General features: G+C 41.5%; 1 protein-coding gene across 2 annotated transcripts; it reads right to left on the bottom strand.

Annotated features, from left to right (window-relative positions):
- Positions 1-1,104: 1,104 nt before the first annotated feature.
- On the bottom strand, positions 1,105-24,202 carry LOC149318440 (protein DPCD-like). Of its 2 annotated transcripts, none has more exons than XM_089509724.1 (6): positions 24,112-24,202; positions 20,580-20,660; positions 18,584-18,708; positions 16,868-17,001; positions 5,030-5,096; positions 1,105-1,282 (listed from the first exon to the last, which is right to left on the bottom strand). In XM_089509724.1, the coding sequence occupies exons 1-6, from the start codon at positions 24,173-24,175 to the stop codon at positions 1,178-1,180; spliced, it is 576 nt and encodes a 191-aa protein (XP_089365850.1). In that variant the 5' UTR covers positions 24,176-24,202; the 3' UTR covers positions 1,105-1,177. The 2 variants fall into 2 exon arrangements, with proteins under 2 accessions (XP_089365850.1, XP_089365849.1); XM_089509723.1 differs by having other exon boundaries at positions 5,030-5,132.
- Positions 24,203-25,063: the final 861 nt, after the last annotated feature.

Raw genomic sequence — 25,063 nt, forward strand, 5'->3', positions numbered from 1 at the left:
TTATATGCTGAAAAAATATAACTGTGATATGTGGCACAGACTGGGAATAACATTAACCTTAACTAAAATAAGTTATCAAGGATCAAACTAATGAGTGAGCTCCCCCAGTAAACAATATGATTCCCAATCCTAAATACCCAGAGAATAGAGCAAATTGTCCTGGTTAAAATTCAGAATATGGACCATGCCACACTTTAATATTTTTGTAGCTTCTACTTGTTTATTCTATTTGCCATTATATAGCATCAAGCTCTACATAAGGTAAGGTAGTACTGTGCTTATAGAATTCAGTAGTAAAGCACAAAATGCATCTGAATCGTTTAGATACTGTGGTGCCTGCCAACATAAAGGGTAGGTATGCACACCTACTTAGGTTACGTTTGTTCCTTTTTTCTTTTTTTTGCAGCAAGTACAGAGGAAGTTCTCTGAAGCAAGAAATATTTGTAACAGATAAGGCAAGCAGACAGATTATATATGCTTATATTTTCCATATATGGAAGGGAAGAAAATTTTAAATCTTTTTTAAAAAAGAGATCACCACGAAATGTGGTGTAAATGATAGTATACTATGAGAAGTAAAAACAATGATGCTTCAGAATATACTTTTCTAGGGAACAAGTGAGGAGAATAAAATCTGTCATGTTTTCTTTCAAACCAGAGAATAGATGTATGGTTTGGGGGCAAACCAAAGAAAACATAAGTATTTAAGTCTCTTTAGGAAATTTAAAGGTAATGCCAGACATGCCTAAGATACTTGTCAAGTTTTTACTTAGATATTGCCTCAATGTCAACTCTGCTCTGAGGTTAAAAAGTAGTTTGGGCTCATTTTCTTTTCATAAGGTGCCCTCACATCCTGGATGGCTGTTAATTGCAATCAGTTGCTTTAAAATAATTCACACATAAAGGTGCTTGTGGTAATATGACAGCTTTTAATCACCAAGAAGTGTAGAAAGCAAATTTCCAAAGGCTTACCACTGAGAAACTATCCCTTTTTACATGGGCTGAGGGTAAACAGGCTGCTGACAGGCTCTAAAGCATTTTGTGGTGTTCCTACTTTTATTATTATTATATTAATTAAGTTTGCCAAATTAATTTCCAAACAAATTAATCTCCATCCAATATATTTAATAAATATTAAATGTAGCAAAATATATACAGAAAAAAAATCTGCAATTGTTTATTGTGTCTTGCACTCTCCATCACCATCATTTGCTGCTTTGATCTTCTTTAGCTCCTTTTGCAGCTCCTCCTCTGCGGCCACAATCTCCATTGGCTTCTGATACTGTGGGAGAAAAAAATGTTATTGAACTCTACTTCCAAGGCAAACAGGAATGTCACATAGTTCCTTATATGCAAAAGCAGGGAGCAATCAATGTAAAAAGCACAAGGACTGCCATGAAGTTCTGTCATGCACATTATCTTTTTAACCATCTAAAGCTAAGGTTTGAGTGTTGGATTAGGACTCTGGGTGACTGAGGTTCAAATCCTCACTCACCCATGGAAACACACTGAATGATCTTGAGTCAAGTCACTCTCTAAACTTTACACAAAAACAATGGCAAAACCTCATCTGAATAAATCTTGCTAAGAAAACTGTATTTATAGGTTTGCTGTAAGTCAAAGTTGACTTGAAGACATACAACAATACAATACCTACAAATACAGTGGTAGGTATTTTGATCTCCAGATTTTGAACTGCAACTTCCAACAATATTCACCACGTTACGCTGGATAGGGCTGTTGGGAGCTGCAAATTATAACAATATCTGGGTGGCTTCACAATTCTTACTATTAGTTTAATGATATGCTGAATATTTCGCTATATCTCAAGTACATCCAGTTTAATGTTTGCTATTATTTCTCTAGTTTTGCAGTGTGCCTTAACTTTTAACCATTTACTGTATTATAGTGCATTGTAAACTGCAGATTTAACGTTGCTGGCTATTAGGTTTGTTGTATTCTCTCCCCATCCATCTTGGGGTCTGGATTTCTACACAAAATCCCATAGCTTCAGGACATATTAAAATTTCAAAAAAGTGAATGGCAAGGAATAGGAAATGTGTGCGGTCAATGAAGCCCTGTTATTGAAACACTGCAATAGAAATATCAATAGTAAGTGATATATTTTCCTGCTAGACCTTATCCTTAGGCAGGACATGGTTTTCTGTATGTATGTTTTCCTAGTTGTTCTCTGTAGCCTATCCTATGTATATGGAGGATTCTATGCCTCCAGAGAGCCTCATTCAAAACATAGTAGGCTGAAAAGGCTTTTGGCCTTCCCATCCTTACTGATTCCAACAGCATAACGCTACTTTCCCATGTCAGTTCCTTCTTGGAAATCACTGACCACTGGATCTCCCATTTTGTACAGACAAGTCAACATCTTTTTTCAAGTCACTCAAACTGTTGGTATGTTATGAAATACTATATCATGGATAACCTGTTTTAATAATAATAATAATATGTTTTATTTATAGACCGCTATTCCGCGATGATCATAGCGGTGTACAGTAAAATCGTTAATACAATAAAAATACAGTTAAAGGAGGGAGAAGTCTCATCCTTCAGGCAGTCCAAGATGTTGCTGGTCTGCCTGCTGGCTCCCTCTGAGGCCAAGATGACAGTTGAGGAGGGAGGGGCCTCTTCCTTCAGGCAGTCCAAGATGTTGCTGGTCTGCCTGATGGCTCCCTCTGAGGCCAAGATGACAGTTGAGGAGGGAGGGGCCTCTTCCTTCAGGCAGTCCAAGATGTTGCTGGTCTGCCTGATGGCTCCCTCTGAGGCCAAGATGACAGTTGAGGAGGGAGGGGCCTCTTCCTTCAGGCAGTCCAAGATGTTGCTGGGTCTGCCTGATGGCTCCCTCTGAGGCCAAGATGACAGTTGAGGAGGGAGGGGCCTCTTCCTTCAGGCAGTCCCTGATGTTGCTGGGTCTGCCTGATGGCTCCCTCTGAGGCCAAGATGACAGTTGAGGAGGGAGGGGCCTCTTCCTTCAGGCAGTCCAAGATGTTGCTGTGTCTGCCTGATGGCTCCCTCTGAGGCCGAGAAGACAGTTGAGGAGGGAGGGGCCTCTTCCTTCAGGCAGTCCCTGATGTTGCTGGGTCTGCCTGATGGCTCCCTCTGAGGCCGAGATGACAGTTGAGGAGGGAGGGGCCTCTTCCTTCAGGAAGTCCCTGATGTTGCTGGGTCTGCCTGATCTCTCCCTCTGAGGCCAAGATGACAGTTGAGGAGGGAGGGGCCTCTTCCTTCAGGAAGTCCCTGATGTTGCTGGGTCTGCCTGATCTCTCCCTCTGAGGCCAAGATGACAGTTGAGGAGGGAGGGGCCTCTTCCTTCAGGCAGTCCAAGATGTTGCTGGTCTGCCTGCTGGCTCCCCCTGAGGCCAAGATGACAGTTGAGGAGGGAGGGGCCTCTTCCTTCAGGCAGTCCAAGATGTTGCTGGTCTGCCTGATGGCTCCCTCTGAGGCCAAGATGACAGTTGAGGAGGGAGGGGCCTCTTCCTTCAGGCAGTCCAAGATGTTGCTGGTCTGCCTGATGGCTCCCTCTGAGGCCAAGATGACAGTTGAGGAGGGAGGGGCCTCTTCCTTCAGGCAGTCCAAGATGTTGCTGTGTCTGCCTGATGGCTCCCTCTGAGGCCGAGAAGACAGTTGAGGAGGGAGGGGCCTCTTCCTTCAGGCAGTCCCTGATGTTGCTGGGTCTGCCTGATGGCTCCCTCTGAGGCCGAGATGACAGTTGAGGAGGGAGGGGCCTCTTCCTTCAGGCTGTCCCTGATGTTGCTGGGTCTGCCTGATGGCTCCCTCTGAGGCCGAGATGACAGTTGAGGAGGGAGGGGCCTCTTCCTTCAGGCAGTCCCTGATGTTGCTGGTCTGCCTGATGGCTCCCTCTGAGGCCGAGATGACAGTTGAGGAGGGAGGGGCCTCTTCCTTCAGGCAGTCCAAGATGTTGCTGGTCTGCCTGATGGCTCCCTCTGAGGCCAAGATGACAGTTGAGGAGGGAGGGGCCTCTTCCTTCAGGCAGTCCAAGATGTTGCTGGTCTGCCTGATGGCTCCCTCTGAGGCCAAGATGACAGTTGAGGAGGGAGGGGCCTCTTCCTTCAGGCAGTCCCTGATGTTGCTGGTCTGCCTGATGGCTCCCTCTGAGGCCAAGATGACAGTTGAGGAGGGAGGGGCCTCTTCCTTCAGGCAGTCCAAGATGTTGCTGGTCTGCCTGCTGGCTCCCTCTGATTTGTTTTCTTGCATAGCCGCACGAAATGGATGACATTTACCTATTTCATAAACCATTACTACTTCTTATGCTTTTGTTTACCATCTGGTGTACAGAGTCTCTACAATTATACCTCAGCAAAAGAAAATTAAAGTGTTGTTAAAAAATAGTGTTCCTTGAGGTGATACTCATTTTTTGTTAAATATAGGGGAAGTATATACTATTGACTTTACATTTTTATAAATATTCCAATAAAATAATTTCCATGTAAAGCTTTTAATGGTTTGAATGTAAAATTTAATCCAAATATATTCAATCTGATAAAATAATTTAAGAGTGCTAGAAACTTCCAGTAACCTTTCTAGTTCTGATTTTTGTAAGAAACACATATCACTAGATACTATCCTCTTTTCTCTTGCTGTTGTGATTTCCACCCTTCTCAAGCAGTTCTCTCAGTAGTCATTTCTGAATTCACCCATCCTACCGTTTTCTTACATGGATGTCTCCTGTTAACATTGTTCCATTACTGTGGCAGACAGAAGTAAGCAAGGAGAGCACATTAAGGAATGGTAAGGCAGCACTGTTGTCCCACATCTGGTCAGCCCTAGTCAGCACAGACACATATCCCAACTGCATGAGCAGACAGATTGCAACTTAAAGAACCACAGGGTCAGGCAAACAATATGGCTTTTCACAAAGGCAGCACTGCCAAAATAAATAAATAAATAAATAAATAAATAAATAAATAAAAGCAAGCAAGCAAGCAAGCAAGCAAGCAAGCAAGCAAGCTGGGAGATGTGTTAATACTGACAGGTTAACTTTACGGGTACCTACCGTGATGATCAAAGTGTTGTTGGCATGAGTGAAACTCAGAGCAGTGTTATCCAAGGGCAGCTGGAACCTGTCTAGGTCAGGAATGGAGAACGTTTTGTAATATCTGAAGGCAAGCATGATAGAGAATGTCTGAGTAAGACCATGTTTGTTGCAACTTCCCATACCAAGAGGAGTGCTTAGTTTACAAGGGCTCAATTCAACATACATGTCATAATTTTAATTCAGAGAAACACGAATAGAAAGATATTCATTTATCATTCTATCTGCGGCTTAGATGCTCAGCACTTACCAAAAATATTTAATTGACTGGAATAGTATTTTGATATAATTAAAACAGACGTATGCAACTGCTGAAGGGGTCAATTTTCACATTTTTGGGCTGAAAATGAAAACCAGAAGTGATAGAAACTACTTCTAATCTGTACTTCTTGGTGATGTGGTTGGTTTGGCCAGGTTTTGTGGATTCAGTGGGGGTGTTGAATGTTTCTGTGTTTGGGGCTAATTCAGGGAAATTTTTGCCTAAAATTTTCTTTAAAATTTTGGGGTAGTCATAGGGTTATCATAGGTTGAAGCCAACTTGACTGCAAATTACATCAGCAAAAATGGGAACTTGGAGGGGGAAGAGAAAAAGGGTCAAGGGTGCATGTGGCACACTTTCCTGAATGAAAGGATACCCCTAGCTAATTGGGCAACAGATTTTCTTTGTATACAACTGCATGTAAAACCTGTAAAACTATTTCCTGCTGTGTGACATAAGGGGGGCTTCTTCAGATGATTTCTTTATTTTGTCTTGATTGATCAACTAAAGTTATACTGTCATTTGACATTCAGTTTCTTAATCAGCTGATAACTGCCTTTTCCAAACATGGTTGTAAGTAAATGTTTCAGTCTCTTGCTTACAAGGCAAAAGGGTAGTAAGACACCTCAAACTCCTTATTTTACATCACCTTGAATCTGGATGATCTCTCTCTCTCTCTCTCTCTCTCTCTCTCACACACACACACACACCAGCCATTTGTTTGAACAGTTTTATCTTCTTCTAACCACAACTTAATAATGAACATTATTCTTATTTTCCTGTTCTTGTGTTGCTGTTGTTTATTTTGAACTCTTCCCTTGCGAAATTCCCTCTATCACTGACATGTTTCTGGTACTACAAAGTGAACAGGAGAATTTATTTCCTAGCCAGATCCATGAGCAATACTTCTCCATTAAGCTGGTTTTGCTTGCAGAGGTTGACTGCTTGAACTACTATTACACAAAACATGAACCCTTTATTTTCTAAACCTTAACGAAAATGTATACAAAGGCCATCCAGCCCTGACTGCCTTGCTTGCTAGGGAGGAATGTTACCGCAGGGCTTGGAGCTTTCTGCCGTGTATTTGGGAAAGGTGGCAGACATGGATAATAATGGGGGTGTCAAAGGTTAAACAGCAAAGATTAGATGAACACAAAGACATGTTAAGGAAGTGTTAACTTCTTACTGATTGAGACAATAAAAAAGCAGGTCCCCCCTAAAGCCCAGTGTTTCAAAGAGCCTAGGGAGCCCTCACTGGGAACACCAACTTTGTCCCCCACCCTTCCCCAGGGTTGGAGCAGTGGGAAAATACCTGGTCTAGTCTCTAGCTAAAATCTGTGAAAGATCAAAGGAAAACAGATCTGCTGCTTTGCCCCCTTCCAGTGTAATGTTAACTGCTACCTCGCCCTACAATAATTGAATCTGCTGTGGCCATGGAGGCTTTGCCTGTTTGTTTGGAAAGTTTGCTTTAATGGATTTGTTTTACAGCAAGAGGGCTGGAGCAAATCCACCTTGAACAGCCTTTTGCTGTGACTAGAGGGGACAACAATGAATGAGTTGGAATGGCCAGCAATATTTTCTTTTAAAGGTTTCTTCAGTCAGCTCTGTTCTGGCAGAGCTCATGTACCTTTAACAGTTACACCCTCAGACAATCAGTAGGTTCAGATCTATACCTCATCACATCTCCAAGACGGAAATTTTTATCTGTTGAGTTGCAGCTTGCCATGCAGCTGTTAAAGCCATTAGAGTACCCCTTCTTCGGCCCAAAGTGTTAACTAAATTCCCTTAGTGCAGGCAAGGAAACACTAATGGCTACAAGAACTGAAATGGAGTGGTTAATTTCTAGCTTAACTCTAGTTTGGACAGAACAACTGTACTAATGGCCACATACACACTTGCAGCATCTCAGGGCCATGATCTCTGATTGAGTCTATCCATCTGGTATGTAGTCTTCCTCTCGTTCTACGTTCAGCTGTTCTCCACCTTTCCTAACATTGTCTTTTGTACTGTGTCCTGCATTCTTTTGATGTGGCTAAAGTACAACAGCCTCAATTTAGTCATCCTAGCTTCCAAGGAGAGTTCTGGCTTGATCTGTTCAAGGACCCATTTGTTTGTTCTTTTGGCCATCCATGGTATTTTCAACACACTTTTCCAGGACCACATCTCAAATGAGCTGGTTTTGCTTCTGTCAACTTTCTTCACTATTCAGTTCTTGCATCTATCCCTACATGGTAATGGGAAATTCTATGGTTTGGACAATCCTTTTTAGTGTTCACTTTTATTTCTTTGCAATTAAGGACCTTGTCCAGTTCTTTCATATCTGCCTTTGTTTATTTGCTTGCTTGTTTTCTGTTTTTCTCCTGGAAAGGGACACAAGGTGCTTCGCAATTAAAAAATTTAAAAAACTACAATAAAAAAATTTCAATCAATTAAAATAATCTCATTAAAGCAATATAAAATTACATTAAACATACAAACATTTAAAAACATAAATAAAACACACCACATATAAAAGCCTCCCTGACAATGATTATATATCAAAAGCCTGTTTCAACAAAAACATCTTTGCCTGCCAGTAAAAGACAAGCAGGGAGGGAGCCAGCCTAGCTTCTCATGGAAGGGCATTCCAGAAGGTAGGAGCAGCCACTCGGAAGACTCTAATGTTCTCACAAGACAAGCCTGTGATGATGGTGGGAGCGAGAGAAATTTTCTTCTGAAGTTCTTAGAATTCTTGCAGGTTTGTATGGGAAGATACGGTCGTTTAGATAGTCCGGACCTAAACTGTATAAGACTTTATAGGTCATTCCTAGTCATCTAATTTATTGACTGTAGTCTCTGTTCTGATCAATAATTGATCCAATGTATGCAAAGTCTTTAACAATTTCAATTTCCTTGTCATCTAGACAATTTACGTAATTCCTCCATGGTCATTATTTTTGTTTTCTTAATGTTTGATAGTAAGCCTGCCTTTGCACTTCCTTCTTTGACTTTATTTAGCAATTATTCCAAATCTTGATTGTTTTCTTATTGAGTCCTGGTGGTGCAGTGGTTAAATGCTGGCACTGCAGCCATTCACTCACAGTCGCAAGGTTGTGAGTTTGATACCAGCCAGGGGCTCAGGATCGACTTAGCCTGGCATCTTTCCGAGGTCGGTAAAATGAGTACCCAGCTTGTTGGGGGCAATTAACTTACACATTGTAAACTACTTAGGGAGTGCTTAAGTGGAGGTATAGAAATGTACTTGCTATTGCTTGCTATGTCTTCTACATATCTTAGATTGTTGTTATTCTTTCCTCCAATCTTCACTCCTCCTTGTCATGGAATCACAGAATCTTGAGACCACAAGGGCCATCCAGTACAACACCTTGCCATGTAGGAAGACAATCAGCACTCCCAAAAATGACCATCCAGCTATTTAAAAACCTCCAAGGAAAGACAGATGCTGGAAATATCAAAAAGAAAAAGGGACAATGCTGCATATGTGGTGGCATTGTGAAAAAGCCAATAAATATTGATCAACTATTCTTGAAGCCATTGCGTAGATTTTACAGATTAAATTGAAGAAGGAGCTAAAAGTCCTCCTAGGAATGACAGATATGAAGTTTGATAATGAATTTGGGAAAATCCTGTACTATATGATTTCATCAGCCAGGATTTTATATGCAAGAAGATGGAAGGAGACGGAGATCCTGGACATCCAGGAATAGAAAATGAAGCTCTATGATTGGATGGAATGCAACAAGCTAACACTATTCTTAAGAGATGCACCAATAGAAAAAATTAAACAAGGCTTGGGGCAGGTTGTATAACTACCTGAAATCAACCTAAAATCTATATGTTATAGAGAACCCAGCCCTAGTAGCGCCTATCAAAATAGGTTAAGCAACTAATCTAATCATGTATAGGTATATATAAGAATCTATAAGATCTGATTTAGATATTTGATAATTGTGAAGATTTTGTTATATGGTCAACAATAATCCAGAAGGGGGGGGAAAAACCAGGTAAAGTATCAGTCTGGACAGATCCAATGCACATATAAGATAGAGCTACGTAGAAAATTAGAGTGAAATAAGCAAAAGATATACTTAAGACATTTATCTGAGACCCTACTGAAAACAGGAAGGAAGCAAAATGTTATGTCTAGAGTGATTGAATTAATGTGGATGTCTAAGGTTTTTAGATAGGTAATGATGATGTGTAGAGGTGTGATTTGTTTTTCGCTTGTTTGTTTGTGTATTTTTTATTGTAGATATGGTCTGAATGTTTTGTTAATAAAAATTCAATTGAAAAAAACCCTTCCAGGGAAGGAGACACCACCACTCTCCAAGTCAGAGTGTTCCACCTTCAAATAACTCTTATTGTCAGGAAGTTCTTATTGTTGAGGTGGAATTTCTTTTCCTGCACCTTGAATCCATTGCTCTTGACCTATTCTCTGGAGCAGCAGAAAACAAGCTTGCCCCATCCTCGACGTGACAGCCATTCAAATATTTAAACATGGCTACCATGGCAACTCTTAACCTTCTCTTCTGCAGGCTAAACATACCCAGTTCCCTAAGCTGCTCATCACAGGGCATGGTTTCCAGACCTTTCATCATTTTGGTCACTCCACTCTGGACACACTCCAGCTTGTCTACATCCTTTTTGAACTGTGGTGCCCAGCTTGTCCACGTCCTTTTTAAACAGTATTCCAGGTGAGGCCTGACCAAAGCAGTATACAGTGGTACTATCACTTCCTTTGATCTAGACATTATATTCCTGTTGATGCAGCCTAAAACTGCATTGCCTTTCTTATCTGCTGCATCACATTACTGACTCATGTTCAGCTTGTGTTCCACTAAGACTCTTAGATCCTTTTCGCATGTACTGCCTTCAAGTCAGATGTCACTCATCCTATATCTGTGCGTTTCATTTTTATTGCCATTGGCCCAGTACAGAGCGCCCAAAAAGGGCGGTCTGCCAGCGCCCTGGTTTGCTCCGTGAGGAAGCTGCAGCGGACAAACCGTGCAGCTTCCTTGGGGAGCAAAAAGAAGCCACAAAAAACAGGTTCTTTTTGCAGCGCCATAATGATGCCGCAGTGCGCCAATGGCCGTGATGTGCAGAGGCTAGGTTCTGTCGTGTCAAAATGGCGGTGCCTGTCTGTACAGGGCACTACCATTTTGACGTACGGACGACGTGCTAGGGTTGCAGGGCGTCTGTAAGCGATGCCCCGGGGCAACCCTAGTACGTCATCAAGACGTGCCACAAGGCTCGTCTGTACCGAGCCTATAGTGTTCTACATATTTCCCTGTTGAAGTTCATTTTGTTAGTTTTGGTCCAGCTTTCTAATCTGTTAAGGTCATTTTGAATTTTGATCCTATCCTCTGGGCAATTTAGTGTCATCTGAAAATTTGATAAGCACACCCTCTATTCCATCATCCAAGTCATTGATAAAGAGGTTGAATAGCACTGGCCCCAGGACAGAAGTATGTGGCAACTTATTACTCACTTATTTCCAGGATGAGGAAAAGCCATTGATGAGTAGTAACCTTTGGGTTCAGTCAGTCAACTAATTATAAATCCACCTAACAGTTGCACTGTCTAGCCCACATTTTACTAGCTTCTTTGCATGGATATTATGAGGGATCTTGTCAAAGGCCATACTGAAATCACGATACACTACATCCACAGCATTGCCTTCATCTGCCAAGTTTGTGACTTTATTAAAAAACAAGATAAGATTAATTTGGCATGATTTTTTGAGAAACACATGGTGAATTTTAGTAATCATGGTGTTTCTTTCCAAGTGCTTTACAGACTATATTTTTAATGATCTGCTCTAGATTCTTTCTTAATGTCAGACTGATGGGGCAGTAATTATTTGGGTCCTCTTTTTCTTCTTCTTCTTCTTCTTTTTTTTTTTTTTTTTTGAAGATGGGGACAACATTTGCCCTCCTCCAGTCTACTGGGGCATTTCCTGTTGTCCAGGAATTCCCAAAGATTGTTGCCAGTAGCTCTGAGATTACTTCTGCCAGTTCTTTTAATACCCTTGGATGTAGTTCATCTGGTCCTGGGGACTTAAATTTGCTATGAGTTGCCAGGTATTCCTGTACTACCTCTTCACCTATTCTGTGCTGCATTTCCTCTACTGCATCATCTGTTCCATTTCCCCCAGGTTGAGCACTTGTTCTCCTTTTCAGAGAAGACCAAGTCAAAAAGGTTTTGAGTAGTTCTGCCTTTTCTCTGTTCCCTGTTAGCATTTCTTCATCTTCTCCACAAAGCTGCCCTGCCATTTCCTTGTTTTTCATTTTTCTAAGGACATTTTAAAAAAAAGCCCTTTTTGTCGTTTTCAACCTCTCTAGCAAGCTTGAGCTTGTTCTATGCTGTAGCTTTTCCGACTTTCTCCCTACATGAGCTTGCTATTTGTTTGAATTGTTTTTTGGTTGTTTCCCTCTTTTTCATTTCTTGTGCATGCCCATTAGCTCAGCTGAAAGCTCTTTAGACATCCATCCTGGTTTCTTTAGACAGCTCCCATTTTTCCTCCTCATTAGGACTATTTGAAATTGTGCCTTCAATATCTCACTTTTAAGAAACTCACATCCCTCATAAGATCCCTTCTCTGCTCTGTTAGTATTCCTGACTAAGGTGCTGCAGCCAGTATTTTCCTTGTTTCAAGTATAACTCTGTTCTGTGTATGACATTTTCTGCATACAAGTTGAACAAATAGGGTGATATAATCCAGCCTTGTCAGACTCCCTTTCTGATTGTAAACCATTCTGTTTCTCTATATTCTGTTCTAATAGTAGCCTCCTATCCTGAGTACAGATTATGCATCAGGACAATTAAATGTAACAGTATCCCCATTTCTTTAAGATAATTCCATAGTTTTTCATGATCAATACAGTCAAAAGTTTTGCTTTAATCTATAAAACACATGCTGATTTCCTTCTGGAATTTCCTGGTGTGCTCCATTATCCAGCATATGTTTGCAATGTGATTCTTGGTGGTTCTTCTTTTTCTGAACCCAGCTTTCATCTCTGGAATTTCTCACTCTTTATGTGTTAAGAGTCATTGCTGCAGATTTCTGAGCAAAGCCTTGTTTGCATGGGAAATTAGTGCACTCATTCTAGAGTTACTGCAATCTTTTATGTCTCCTTTTTGGGTGATGAGAATGTATACCAATCTTTTCCAATCTGTGGGCCATTATTTTGTTTTCCAGATTTGTTGGCATACAGTTGGCCCTCTATATCCACAATTTTTTAATCCACAGATTCAAGCATCCACAGATTGAAAGTATTCCAAAAAATAGAAATTCCAAAAAGTAAACCTTGGTTTTGTTATTTTATATTAGCAGCACCATTTTACTATGTTATTGTATTTAATGGGACTTGGGCATCCACAAATGTTAGCATCCACAGGGGGCGTGCGTGTCCTGGAATCAAACTCAAGGACCCAATGTATTTTAGTTAGAACAAAATTCAATTCTGTCTCTGCAGATAGTTGCAGTTCTATTGATATGTCATCTATTCCGGAGATTTTATTCTTCTCAATTGTTTTGAAAGTGCAGCTTTCACTTCACTTTCCAAAATTTGGGGATCATTTTCAAACGATTCTTCTTTCCATGTTCCACTCCTCCTTTCATCTCTTTTAGATGAGAGCGGCTCCTTTCAAAGCCAGCTTGCTGGCTGAATCCCCAAATGGCCCAGAAGGCCAGCGCCAGCACCAAAAGGAGCTGAGGTGACTGAGGAAGGGGAGGGGCCAGGTAAGAGCGGTTCCCTTCCAAGCTGGCTGAATCCCCAAATGAACAGCCCAGAAGACCAGCGCCAGCACCTGAGGCCTCCCAATGCCAGCGCCTGAAGTCCTCCGCCGCACCGGGGAGAGATGGAGAGATGGAACACCTGCGCCAGCGCTGGGAAAGAACACCGGACTTGCTACTGGGGGGGGGGGGGGGAGAGAAGGGACATTATAGAGAGGGAGACACCACAGTCATCTGGTCGCAAAGGCAGGGAGGAGGGAATTATTTGTACTGTATAGTATTGCATTAGAGTTATATTATATTTTATATGTGTATTGACTTTATTATTGTATTATTGCATTGTATATTATGGATTTGCTTTAGCAATGTTGTAAACCGTCTTGATCCTTGGAAAGATGGTATATAAATAAAATTTATTATTATTATTATTATTATTATTATTACTATTATTATTATTATATAGCTCTTATGTGTATTGCTTCCACTGTCTTTTCATTTCATCTTGGTATTATGTGTTACGTTTATCTTCTGATCTTATAGCATCCTCACATTTGATTTAAATTTCCCTTTGAATTCACAGATCTTGTGGAAGAGGTTTCTTCTTCCTTTTTTGTTGTTTTCTATTTCTCTGCATTGCTTAATATAATAATTTTCTTCATCTGTATGCACTAGTTGTTGAACAGTTACATTCATAGTTCTGGTTCTGTTACTGTCTCCCTTTTCGTTTACTTCTCTTCTTTCCATTACAGCTTGAAGCATTTCATCTGTCATTCATTGTTTCTTCTCTTTCTTTTTGGCCACAGTTAGTGTCTTTCTACATTCCTCCTTGACTAAGTCCCTGGTTTCTCTCCATAGTTCTTGTTCCTGGTCCATTATGCTTGATAGTGCAAGTCTATTTTTCACGTTATCTTTAAATTTTGCTGGGATGTTGTTCAGATCATACTTCGGCATGTTGATTGATTTTATGTTCTTTAGTTTTATTCTAATTTTTGATATTAGTAGTTCAGAGTCTGTGGAGCAATCTGCACTGGTCTTGTTTTTGCTGCTTGAATAGAGCTTCTCCATCTTCTGTTTCCAATTATGTAGTCTATTTGATTTCTGTATTGACCATCTGGTCATGTCCATATCTACAGTGTCCTCTCTGGTTGTATGAAGGACAGATTATTGGCCTCACAAAACTCTTTATCAGTTGCGCTCCTGGTTCATTTGTTGAGCCTGGTCCAAATTTTCTTACAATTTTTGATTTTGCTCTGCTTGCTACTTTTGTATTCCAGTCATATATGAATAACAAGAAATGCTATGTTGGTGCGTTTTCAATTTGTTCCTGGACTCCACTGTATAATTTCTCAGTTTCTTCTCCTTCTGCCTTTGTGGTTGGCATATATACTGTCTGATTCTGATAACATTGATTGGTTTCCCCCTGAGGCCTTGACATGATTCTATCCATCTTTGTATTATATAGTTTGACTGATGGTTTTGATTGATGTTTAACCCAACTTAAATACCAGGGAGTTACTGCAAGCTATGAAGATTTACAACATGGTTGAGTGGTGTGTTTCAAGATGACATGGCTGGCTGCATCATCCTGAAGCATCCCACTTGACTATTCTGTACACTTCTGTTACTCAGAATGGCTCCCTGGAATTTAACCTAAGTGTCGGGGGGGGGGGGATTCAATTCTTTAGGGCATTTTTAGCTACAAATGTGGTATAGGGATCTTGGTCCACATGCCCCCCCCCCCCCCCCAATGGCTGCAAAATTTCCAGAAATGTTACATCTCTAAACTGGGGGCAATTATCCATGTAGAAATTGTTCATTTTGGGTACTCCCACTGTGTTTCTTGCCTCATCTTTCTATTTTTTGTGGCACTGCTGATGCAAAAGCTACAGTGACTTCACTGCTGAAAACATTAAACTGCACAGAAATTGGAACATCATGTGCCAGACTACTATTGTTTTAGCTTAGAATGGCTTTTCAGATCACACATCCTATCTTAAGAATATTAAGAGTAGTCCTGTAGGCTCAGAACGACAGACCATCTAAAGCAACAGTTAGCAGCTGGTATAGGATTCTTTGTTTTTGCAGCAGCTCAACTTTTAATTTCTTTTACAAAAAAAATCAGTAATATCTTCTTTACAAGACCTATAAATTTTAAAATGAACAGCTGAAATTGGCATACGCTGGAGCTAATGACAGTAAAGGACAAAGTACTGCAAATCTGTGTTTCTACAAGACCTTAGCTTTCCTTCATTTCTTTTGCAGCTATAAAATGAAGTATCTCTGAAAAGTTTGCCCACACTATCTGGAAAAAGACCTGGTTCAAGGGACTATTCTCCATTTTGCTCTTGCGCCCCCCCCCCCTTTTTTTTTTTTTTACATTTACATGCAGACATCACATCATCCCCCCTACAACCTAGTACAGGAATAAAAATATTTTGTTTATTTTGTGTGTGTATTTTCATTTGCACTTTCATGAATATTCATTTTTAACATTTTATAAGGAAGTAACATCATTCACATTAAAACAATTTTATTTAAGTAAATTCTATATTTAACTCAATGCATATGTAAATTTTACACATTAAAAAGCTTGGGAAGAGGAGGAGGGATCAGAGCCTCCAAGTCTCATGCTCCCCTTGAGCAACTCTCGTGCCCCACCCCACCATTTGAGAACTACTGGATTACTGATATTTAGTTCTCCCTTATTCTTTCCTGAGCTTTTCAGGGCCACGTTCCAAATACATGGCAAATTTTCAAGTTCTGTGAAGAATTATGGTATCCTAAGCTCAATAGTTAAAATGAGCATCAGTATGCCTAAATCTGAACAAGATTAGATAGTGTCGTAAGAAGGAGCTCTATTGGATCTTTCCAAAGCAATATCAGCATCCTGTTTCCAGCATCAGCCAACACCTTACAAGCAGAAAAGAACTCTCATTCTTTGTCTAGTATTTAGAAACTGCTTTTGAACACAGTGATTCCATTTGCCTATCATGTCTACTAACTACTGATAGATCTATCGTCCATGAATGTGTCTAATCCCCTTTGAAAGCTACCTAAGCCAGTGCCCGTCAGCTCATTTTGTGGCAGCAAATTCCACAAGTTATTTATGTGTTGTGTGAAGAAGTACTTTCTTTTGTGTGTTCTGAAATCTACTACTAATCAATTTCATTGGGTGACTGACCCTGAATTCTAGTGTTACGAGACTCACTATGAGATTCTGTAAAAAGTGAGGATATTCAAGGGCTGCTGAAATCAACAAGTACTTAAACATCTCCATACTTATGAAGAAGAGGCCACAGAGCAGCAGGAACCCGATCCTGCACCTGCCAATGATAGTCAGAAGCAAAGATGCTAAGTGAAAGGGCCCACAGGGTTAATGTAGTCTGGCCTTCTTTGTGAAGTGTTTGACAAGTCCTGACTACATCCCTGGCTCTCTGCTGTCACTGATTAATAGCGCTCTTTGCCCTCAGAAGAACTTTAGCAAGCCTTAACATAAATAGCGAAAGAGAAAAGAATAGCTCTTTGCCAACAGCACCACCTCTAGGCAATCACCAAGGATTACACAAAAACAATTTAGGAGCCAGCATATATGCCAGTATATTTCTCCCATTTCCATTGGCAACATTTGGAAGTTGGAAATAAAATTGTTTCAGTTTGTAACGAAATACTGTTAATTAGGAAAGGCACAAATTGTAGAATTTTGCAGTAATGAGAACACATGCAGTTGTTTCTAAGTTCTGGAATTTATTTAAGCCTCCATACTGCACCAACTTCATCCCACCCCCAGTGAACCATGCTTACTGACTTCTTATTTGTTGTCCGGACCACACAGCAGCGCTGATCCTTCTCCACTGAAACAGTGTATACATCTTTAGGATATGGTAGGTTCCGGATCCGCCACTGGAAACTGCTCTTGGTGTCTTTTCTCATAAAGACAGGCTAGAGAAAATGTACATATTGAGTCACTCATTCTTTTCTGGTGGAATAAACTGTTAATGTATACAAGCTTTTTTGCAATAGCATAAGTGAGGATTCCTAGTTTTCCCTGTTTAGGTGCTTGGTCTTATTACACAGACCAGTTACAGTACTGAAACTGAGTTCCAAAATTCCAATTAAGACTGCAATGGGATCAAAAAATAGCATACAGTCTTTTGAGTTCTGCAGAACTCTTCATCAAACAGTATGGCAAACAAGAGCAAAAACTGTGAATTAAGGATGCTGAATTTTAAATGCAGACTGTTTTAAAAATGTGTATGTCTTAATTGTCCTTTTAAGCTGTTATATTTTTTAATTAATGTGGTTTACCCGATGTTAACTGCTGATTTTTTGTTGTTCCCTGTCTCGATCCATGGGGAGAAGTGGGTAAAAGATAAATATATTATCATTATTATTAGTAAAGGAAAGGGGTATGACTGATTTGTTTAGGCCATGGAACCTGCATTTAGCATCTAATGATGGAATGTACAAGTTTCTTTGGCTTTAGCTCCTAAATACACTGTGTTTATATTTCCCCATGCTGATCATGAATTCTGTAGGAGGGAGAGCTGCCAGTATTGGTGCTTTTCATTCCTATCATTTGAAAGCATCCAGAATTTCATCCAGGTTACCCAAATGACATTCTGATGCAGAATGGGGAGAAAGTAAGTGGGAAAGAGAAGAAAAGAGATGTAATAAAAGAGGCATCACAGAGAAGAAGCAAAGCTGAAAACAGTCCTTTCCACAAAAGATGTCAATCAGAAAGTTGATTCCTAGTCACCATCAGACTAAAGTACAAGCAGAATTGTGCTAGGCCAACCTGTCATACAAGACCTGTTGGCTTTAAGGAAGGGCCTGCACTGAGTGGTAGAGTGCAAGCCTTTCAAGCAATTAAATTACTGAACAGCAGTGTTGGGAGACTCAACCCACAGTGAGCTGGTGTCTCCAGTCCAATTACCATGAAACACCTAATTCCATGTAATATAGGGTGGCTCCACACTGGATGTCTTTTCAGAACTTGTGAGGACGTTTTATCCTGGCAGATTTTTCTTACTGTGTTTTCTTACTGTATTTGTTTTGTTCCAAGAATTTTTCTTTTAAAAAATCTGCCTCTGTATTTCTGTTGCCTTTGTACTATTATACTTTAATTGAATGTATGATTTTATATTGTATTTTGAGAGTCCCTCTGCATGGCACGTGATCATTTGAAGGGAAGGATATAAAATTTAAACATAACTAAAAAGGTAATATTAGGATAGATGGAACAATCATTTCTGCTTAGTGTAAGATAGTGTCATATATTCATATTAGCACTCAGGTCATCCCCCCTATTCTTCAGAGTCTTAAAATTAATCTAACAGAGCTCTATGTGACGTTTCTCACCCCAGGAACATCTTCAGAAACATTGCATCCCAACTTTTGGCTGAGTTACATGACGTTAGGCTGGAAATCAAGTGTCTGAACATAAGCAGACGGATTCACAACATGACACTCCAAAAATGAGCCCCATTCTAATTTTATCTGTGAGTGCTGCAACTTTACTTACATTGCTACTGCTCTCTTTTATGAACTCATGATCCAGTGGACCTGGCACAAACACATTTGGCTCTCCCACTTCAATCTGCCAGTTGCCAGAAGCACCCAGGGTATTCTTCTCTCTCCATTTCCTCACTGCAGAGAAAGGAAAGGGAAGGAGCAACACTCCTTAAATTGTTCTTTGGGGAAAACATCCTAAATAAATTCATAGCAAAGAGGTGGAATTTGTAGGAAGGAGATTTTCTTGATAACTTCAAGGGAGTATCGTCAAAAGGAGTATCATTACATGCTGCGATACTCAACTTTTTACCCTTGGGACACCCTCCCCCCTTACATCCACAAGTGGATGTGCCCCTTGACTCACTGCAGTATGTGAATAAAAATATTTATTTATTTAGTGTGCATATTTTCATTTGCACTTTCATGTATTTTCATCTTTTATAATTTTATATGGAAATAAGCATTCAAATTAGAACAGTTGTACTCAATGCATATGTAAATTTTACAAAAAAAAGTTTGGGAAGAGGAGAAGGAGAGGTCAGGGCCTCCAAGTCTCACCCCCCCCCCCCTTGAACAACTCTTGCTCCTCCTCCCCTGGCCAGGGGTCCCACCCCATCATTTGAGAACCACTGGGCTAGGACATTTTGACATAGGAGTGAGAAACAACATTAGACAGTGAAGTGAATTTTCTTGAAAATGTTGATATAGAACCATTTCCAGTGCCCCACACCCACCGATATCTAAATCTACAGAAACAGGCTTATCTGACTGACATCTATGCTCAAAGAATGGATATCACAGTTGAGACCAGGGAGCCATGTAATGCAGGAGCAGAGGCAGAAATTTGGCATCACTGCCCTTTTCAATATGTGGATACACTTTATGAAATTAATATATGAAGAAAGCTCTAATAATTTTGCCTAAACTAGACCAATTCTGAGAAAGAGTAATCTAAAAACAGCTTTGTACAGCTTGGAAACTGCATGGTTTGACTGGTGTATTATCCATTCATGGTGTTACTAATTAATTTTATGAAATAATAGCAGGGATTCTATTGCATAGTTACAAATGCATAACCAAGAACTACAGCTCTAAAAGTGTTTTGTATTCATGATCCCAATGTATCTCCTTGTTTAGGGGATACATAGGGACCATGAAAGTCCCCCAACCCTCACTTACCAGTCATCAGCCACTGTGATTAGTGAAGATCTGCTCCACTGTCATTCAAAAAATAGCTCACTGATGTTCTCTTCCTCATTCCCTTGTGTGAGCAATCTCCTGTGCAAGAAACAGAGAGTGCTTGCACGAAGGTGTAAGGACATTAGTCAGCCACTTTCCAAGCAACAGGGGAACAGACCCCAAATGATTGCAGTGAGGATGCAACCTGGGGGGATGGGGTTTGGCCCAGGATTCGGTAGAATCTGGCCAATGAATTTTAATAAAGATGAGGTTTTTCAATAGAAATATACTGTAGTGGGAAATTCTACCTACCTACCTAACTCACTGCACACAAGTACATTCATGGACAGCCTCTTTTGCCATATTCGGTCATGTGTGCCTTGACAGAATATGTTGAAATATGTTGCCATGTTAAGTAAAATGACTCTCAAACCACTTCATCTGGAGCCACACTGCAGTTAAAAGTATAGTCAGCTCTCCATATCCACAGTCATGTATGGTTTGAAAATATTCCAATAAAATAAATCTAAAAAGCAAAACTTGATTTTGCCAGTTTATATAAGAGACACCATTTTACTACATCATTCGTATATAATGGGACTTGAGCATCCATGGATTTTGGTGTCCATGGCGGGGGGGTGGAACCAAACCCCAGCAGATACTAAGGGTATTTGGATTTGATCTTCCGTTTGATGTAGCCAACAAGCACTTACTTAAAACTAAGATGGTACTCCTCAATGTGCACTCTGTACCATTAACAACCTGTAGCATAAAAAATGGAGTTCCTATTACCAGATTTCAATTCAAACAAAGAAAGAAAGGCTTACAAAGCAGTTGGTTAGTCTTCATGTCATACTCTTCTGCCATCTCCTTCCCGTTGTCAAACAAGTAATGGATTTTTCGCTTGCCTAAGTAAAACACAAGTGAATGAGGCTACAGGGGAAAAAATTAAAGAGTCCCATTCCGCAACAGATCCACCAGCCTATTTCTATTATGTATGGTAGAAAAACACAAAAAACAGCTGTGACAACCACTACTGTTCCTGTGCACTGCCATCTTCCATCCCAAACCATGTCATCTGATTCTTTCTTCATATCTGTCAGGAACCAAGCAATTTCCATGGCACTTATTCTCAGCATATCCAGGAGTAGTTGTGTTGGCCATGTTGGCCATGTAGGAAAGTACAATAACATCCAAAATCCACAACAGATACATTTACTGGGCACAACCAATTGTGCATATTGGTTGCCCCAGTAAAAGTATCATTGATTTGTGGGTTTTGAATGTCATTTTACTTTACTAAAGTGTACAGTAATCCACTCCACTCTATCAAAAGGGATTTTGCAGTACCTCTGAGAAATATAGAAGTTGGTAGCATGAGCACATGAATCTGAGGAACTAGACTCACGCCTATGAAAGCTTATACTACCAACTTTCAGTGATGGAGACTCAAGTCAATTGACTCAGACTTAAGTTCTAGAGCAGATAATTAAGCAGAGAGTCTGTGAACATTTAGAAGGCAATTCCATAATCACAAAAAGTCAAAATGGGTTTCAGAGAAACAAGTCATGTCACAAGTCTAATCTATTTTTTTGATAATAAAATTACCAGCTTGGTAAATGAAGGGAATGCTGTGGACATAGTATATCTTGATTTCAGTAATGCCTTTGACAAGGTTCCCCATGACATTCTTGCAAACAAGCTTGTAAAATGTGGGCTAGACAAGGCAACTGTTACATGGATTTGTAACTGGTTGACCGGCCGAACCCAAAGGGTGCTCAACAATGGCTCCTTTTCATCCTGGAGAGAAGTGACCAGAGAGGTCCCATAGGGCTCAGTCCTGGGCCCAGTGCTATTCAACATCTTTATCAATGACCTGGATGACAGGATTGGGAGCATACTTATCAAATTTGCAGATGACACCAAATTAGGAGGAATAGCTAATACTCCAGAGGACAGGATCAACATTCAAAATGACCTGAATAGACTAGAAAGCTGGGCCAAAGCTAACAAAATGAAATTCAACACGGAGAAATGTAAGGTACTGCACTTAGGGCAGAAAAATGAAATGCACAGATATAGGATGGGTGACACCTGGCTGAATGAGACTACATGTGAAAGGGATCTGGGAGTCCAAGTAGACCACAAGTTGAACATGAGTCAACAGTGTGATGCGGCAGCTAAAAAGGCCAATGGAATTTTAGGCTGCATCAATAAAAGTATAGTGTCTAGATCAAGAGAAGTAATAGTGCCACTATATTCTGCTTTGGTCAGGCCCCACCTGGAATATTGTGTCCAGTTCTGGGCGCCACAATTCAAAAAGGATTTTGAGAAACTGGAGCGTGTCCAGAGGAGGGCGACTAAAATGGTGAAAGGTCTGGAAACCATGCCCTATGAGGAATGACTTAGGGAGCTGGGGATATTTAGCCTGGAGAAGAGGCAGTTAAGAGGTGATATGATAGCCCTGTTTAAATATTTGAAAGGATGTCATATTGAGGAGGGAGCAAGCTTGTTTTCTGCTGCTCCAGAGAACAGGATCCGGAACAATGGATGCAAGCTCCAGGAAAAGAGATTCCACCTTGACTTTAGGAGGAACTTCCTGAGAGAAAGACAGTGGAACACACTCCTTCCTCGGAGTGCAGTGGAGTCTCCTTCCTTGGAGGTCTTTAAACAGAGGCTGGATGGCCATCTGTTGGGGATGCTTTGATTGAGATTTCCTGCATGACAGAATGGGGTTGGACTGGATGGCCCTTCTGGTCTCTTCCAACTCTATGATTCTAAGTTGGACTCAAGTTACTTCTATTACTTCATTTGGACTTGACAGAAATGATACACTGACTCGACTTGAAACTTGCATATTTTTAGTGAACAAGTTGCTGATTTCATTCACTTTGACTAGCAGGCAAGACTTGCCCCTGGAGCATGGGGACACATTTCTCGGAAGGGAACAGCAAATGGCAATGGGCTTGAAATGTAAGGATCCTTCTAAAGCTTTTGAATCGCTTTAGAAGGCTCCTCTGAGGTGCAGCAGGCACAGACTGACAAGAAGACTGCAACCCCTGCTTCAAGCCCGTTGCTTAATGTGTTTGCTCTTCCCCTCCAAGAAATATGCCCAGCCTTTTTTTCTGTTAAAGGTTGGCTCCCAGACTTGATTTGAGAGTTGACTTGAAGGTATCTCACAAGATCTTGAGACCTGAAGGTAGAGACTTCAGACTTGGCTTGAGACTTGGACCAAAAGAATTGACCACAACTCTGCCAGCTGCGTCCTTTTCAGTTAGTCCCAAAGGTGCAACAAGATCCCGTTGCTTGGATTTTGATATTAAGGTAGTTATAACCTGTAATATAAAAATCGAAGCTTAGGAATTATAAACCGGAGAGCCAGCATGGTGCAGGGGTTTGAGCATTGAGCTACAATGATAGAGACCAGGGTTTGAGTCCCAGCTCATCCATGAAACCCACTGGCTGGCCTTTGGCACATCACACTCCCTCAGCCTTGGGAAGGCAATGGCAAGCCTCTGAACAAATCTTGCCAAGAAAACCCCACGATAGGGTCGCCTTAGAGTTGCCATAAGAGGGAAACAACCTGAAGGCACAGAACAACAATAACAAATGTATAAGCCACCCATCCCTTGGTTCCTGGGGGCACCTTCAGGATATAAAACCGCCTGGCTGGTGGAAAGGGAGATGGAAGAATGGAGGGTGGTGCTGCGTTGAAGGACTTTCATGCGGCCCAGAGCTGAAAGGCCGAGATTTGTGTTATTCGGCTTTCCCCCCGCTGCCTCCCGCTTCCCGCCCAGATGCCATAACCCTTCAGGAGGATGAAGCATCACAAAACGGAGGGCGTTCCAGGAAAATGTAGGCTATGACCAAATAAAAGCTAAAAACACTCCCAGAAGTGTAAATCCATGCTTCATGGTCCTACAAATGATGGAGGACATTGTGGAATTCCTCCTGGACAGAAGGCTGAAATGGAGGACAGGGCTCAACAAAAGCTAAAAGCACTGATAGATAGAGTATAAATCCATGCTTCTTAGTCATGGTCAGACGCAGGGCATGGAAGCACTGACACAAATAGGAATTCATGCTCAAAGTGGGAAGTTAGTCATACAATAGAATACAAATAGAAAGCAGTCCAATGTCGGGCGTGACGCTGCCAGAAAGACAAGCGCCGCCTGCTGCTGCTGCTGCTGCTGCTGCTGCTGAGTGGCGCTCCAAATGGAGGACGCTGCGGGATTCCTCCCGGACAGGAGGCCGGAAGGGAGGCCGCCTGTTCCCCCGCTCCTCCCTGGCCTCCCCGCCGTCCTCCAGGGCCCCAGCGCCCCTCCTTCCCCGGCTCCTGGCGAGGGCGGCCTGCCTTACCGTCGCCGACCAGGGCGGTCTTCCTGGCTCCCCGCAGCTGCTGCAGCCAGCTAGGCCCCGCCATGTTGCCGCGGCCTCCGTTTCCATGGCAACCAGGCCCCGCGCTTCCGGCGCCACCTCAGCTGACCCGGAAGTAGAACTCTTCCTCCGTTCCCTCCCTCCCTCAGGTAAGTGAATCAGCCCTATATCAAAGGCAGCCGCGAGTGTGTGTCTCTGGCTTCCCCTTTGCAGGAGCCCTCCAGGCGGGGCCCCAGAGCAGGCCTCCCTCCCTCCCTCCCTCCCTTTGGGGCAGGGCTTTACATCTATATCAGTGTTTCTTTTGCTTTTGTTTTGGGGATCATGCCCTGCATTTTTCTGGAATGTCCTACATTTGTGGCGCTTACCAAATAAAAGCTAAAGACACTCCTAGAGTAAATGCATGATTCTTAGTCTTGCTCAAAATGGAGGACGTTTTGGAATTCCTCTTGGACACAAGGCTGAAGTGGAGGACATGCCCTGGAAAAGGAGGACACGTGGCCACTCTGACCAAGACAGACCCTGCTTAGCTTCCATGATCAGAGGGAATCTGGTGCCTTTAGGATATTGTTAGCTCCCCTTGGAAAATAAGGGACAGGACTCCTCTCTGTTTAGTGGTTGGCAGAAAAAGGACGCTTCCTCAGGCGTTGCTTATCGCTGGGGCCTTTTGCTTGTCATGCAAACAATGTCTGCTGCAATTCTTTCTTATACAGCCATTAAAAGGTCAGGAGCCTTGTCCTTTACTTCATCTGGCTATCTTAACCCAATCCCAACAGTGACAAAAGAATAGCAAGCAATAGCAAGTACATTTCTGCACTGCTTATCAGTGCACTTAAGCACTCCCTAAGTGCTTTACCATGTCTAAGTTAAAGAAATGATCATAGAGTTGGAAGAGACCGCAAGGGCCACCCAGTCCAACCCCTTTATTCTGCCATGC

The sequence above is a fragment of the Sceloporus occidentalis genome, unplaced genomic scaffold, assembly GCF_023333645.1.
Source record: "Sceloporus occidentalis isolate IW3139 unplaced genomic scaffold, rSceOcc1.0.p SCAF_2, whole genome shotgun sequence".
Lineage (NCBI taxonomy): Eukaryota > Metazoa > Chordata > Lepidosauria > Squamata > Phrynosomatidae > Sceloporus > Sceloporus occidentalis.

What these genes read in the sequence shown, in the direction of transcription:
- LOC149318440 (XM_089509723.1), bottom strand. Translation starts at nt 24,175, where the DNA reads ATGGCGGGGCCTAGCTGGCTGCAGCAGCTGCGGGGAGCCAGGAAGACC. An exon ending in GACCGCCCTGGTCGGCGACG is followed by an intron (nt 20,661 to 24,111) that starts GTAAGGCAGGCC and finishes TGTTTTACTTAG; the next exon opens with GCAAGCGAAAAATCCATTAC. An exon ending in ACAACACTTTGATCATCACG is followed by an intron (nt 1,283 to 5,029) that starts GTAGGTACCCGT and finishes TTTCTCCCACAG; the next exon opens with TATCAGAAGCCAATGGAGAT.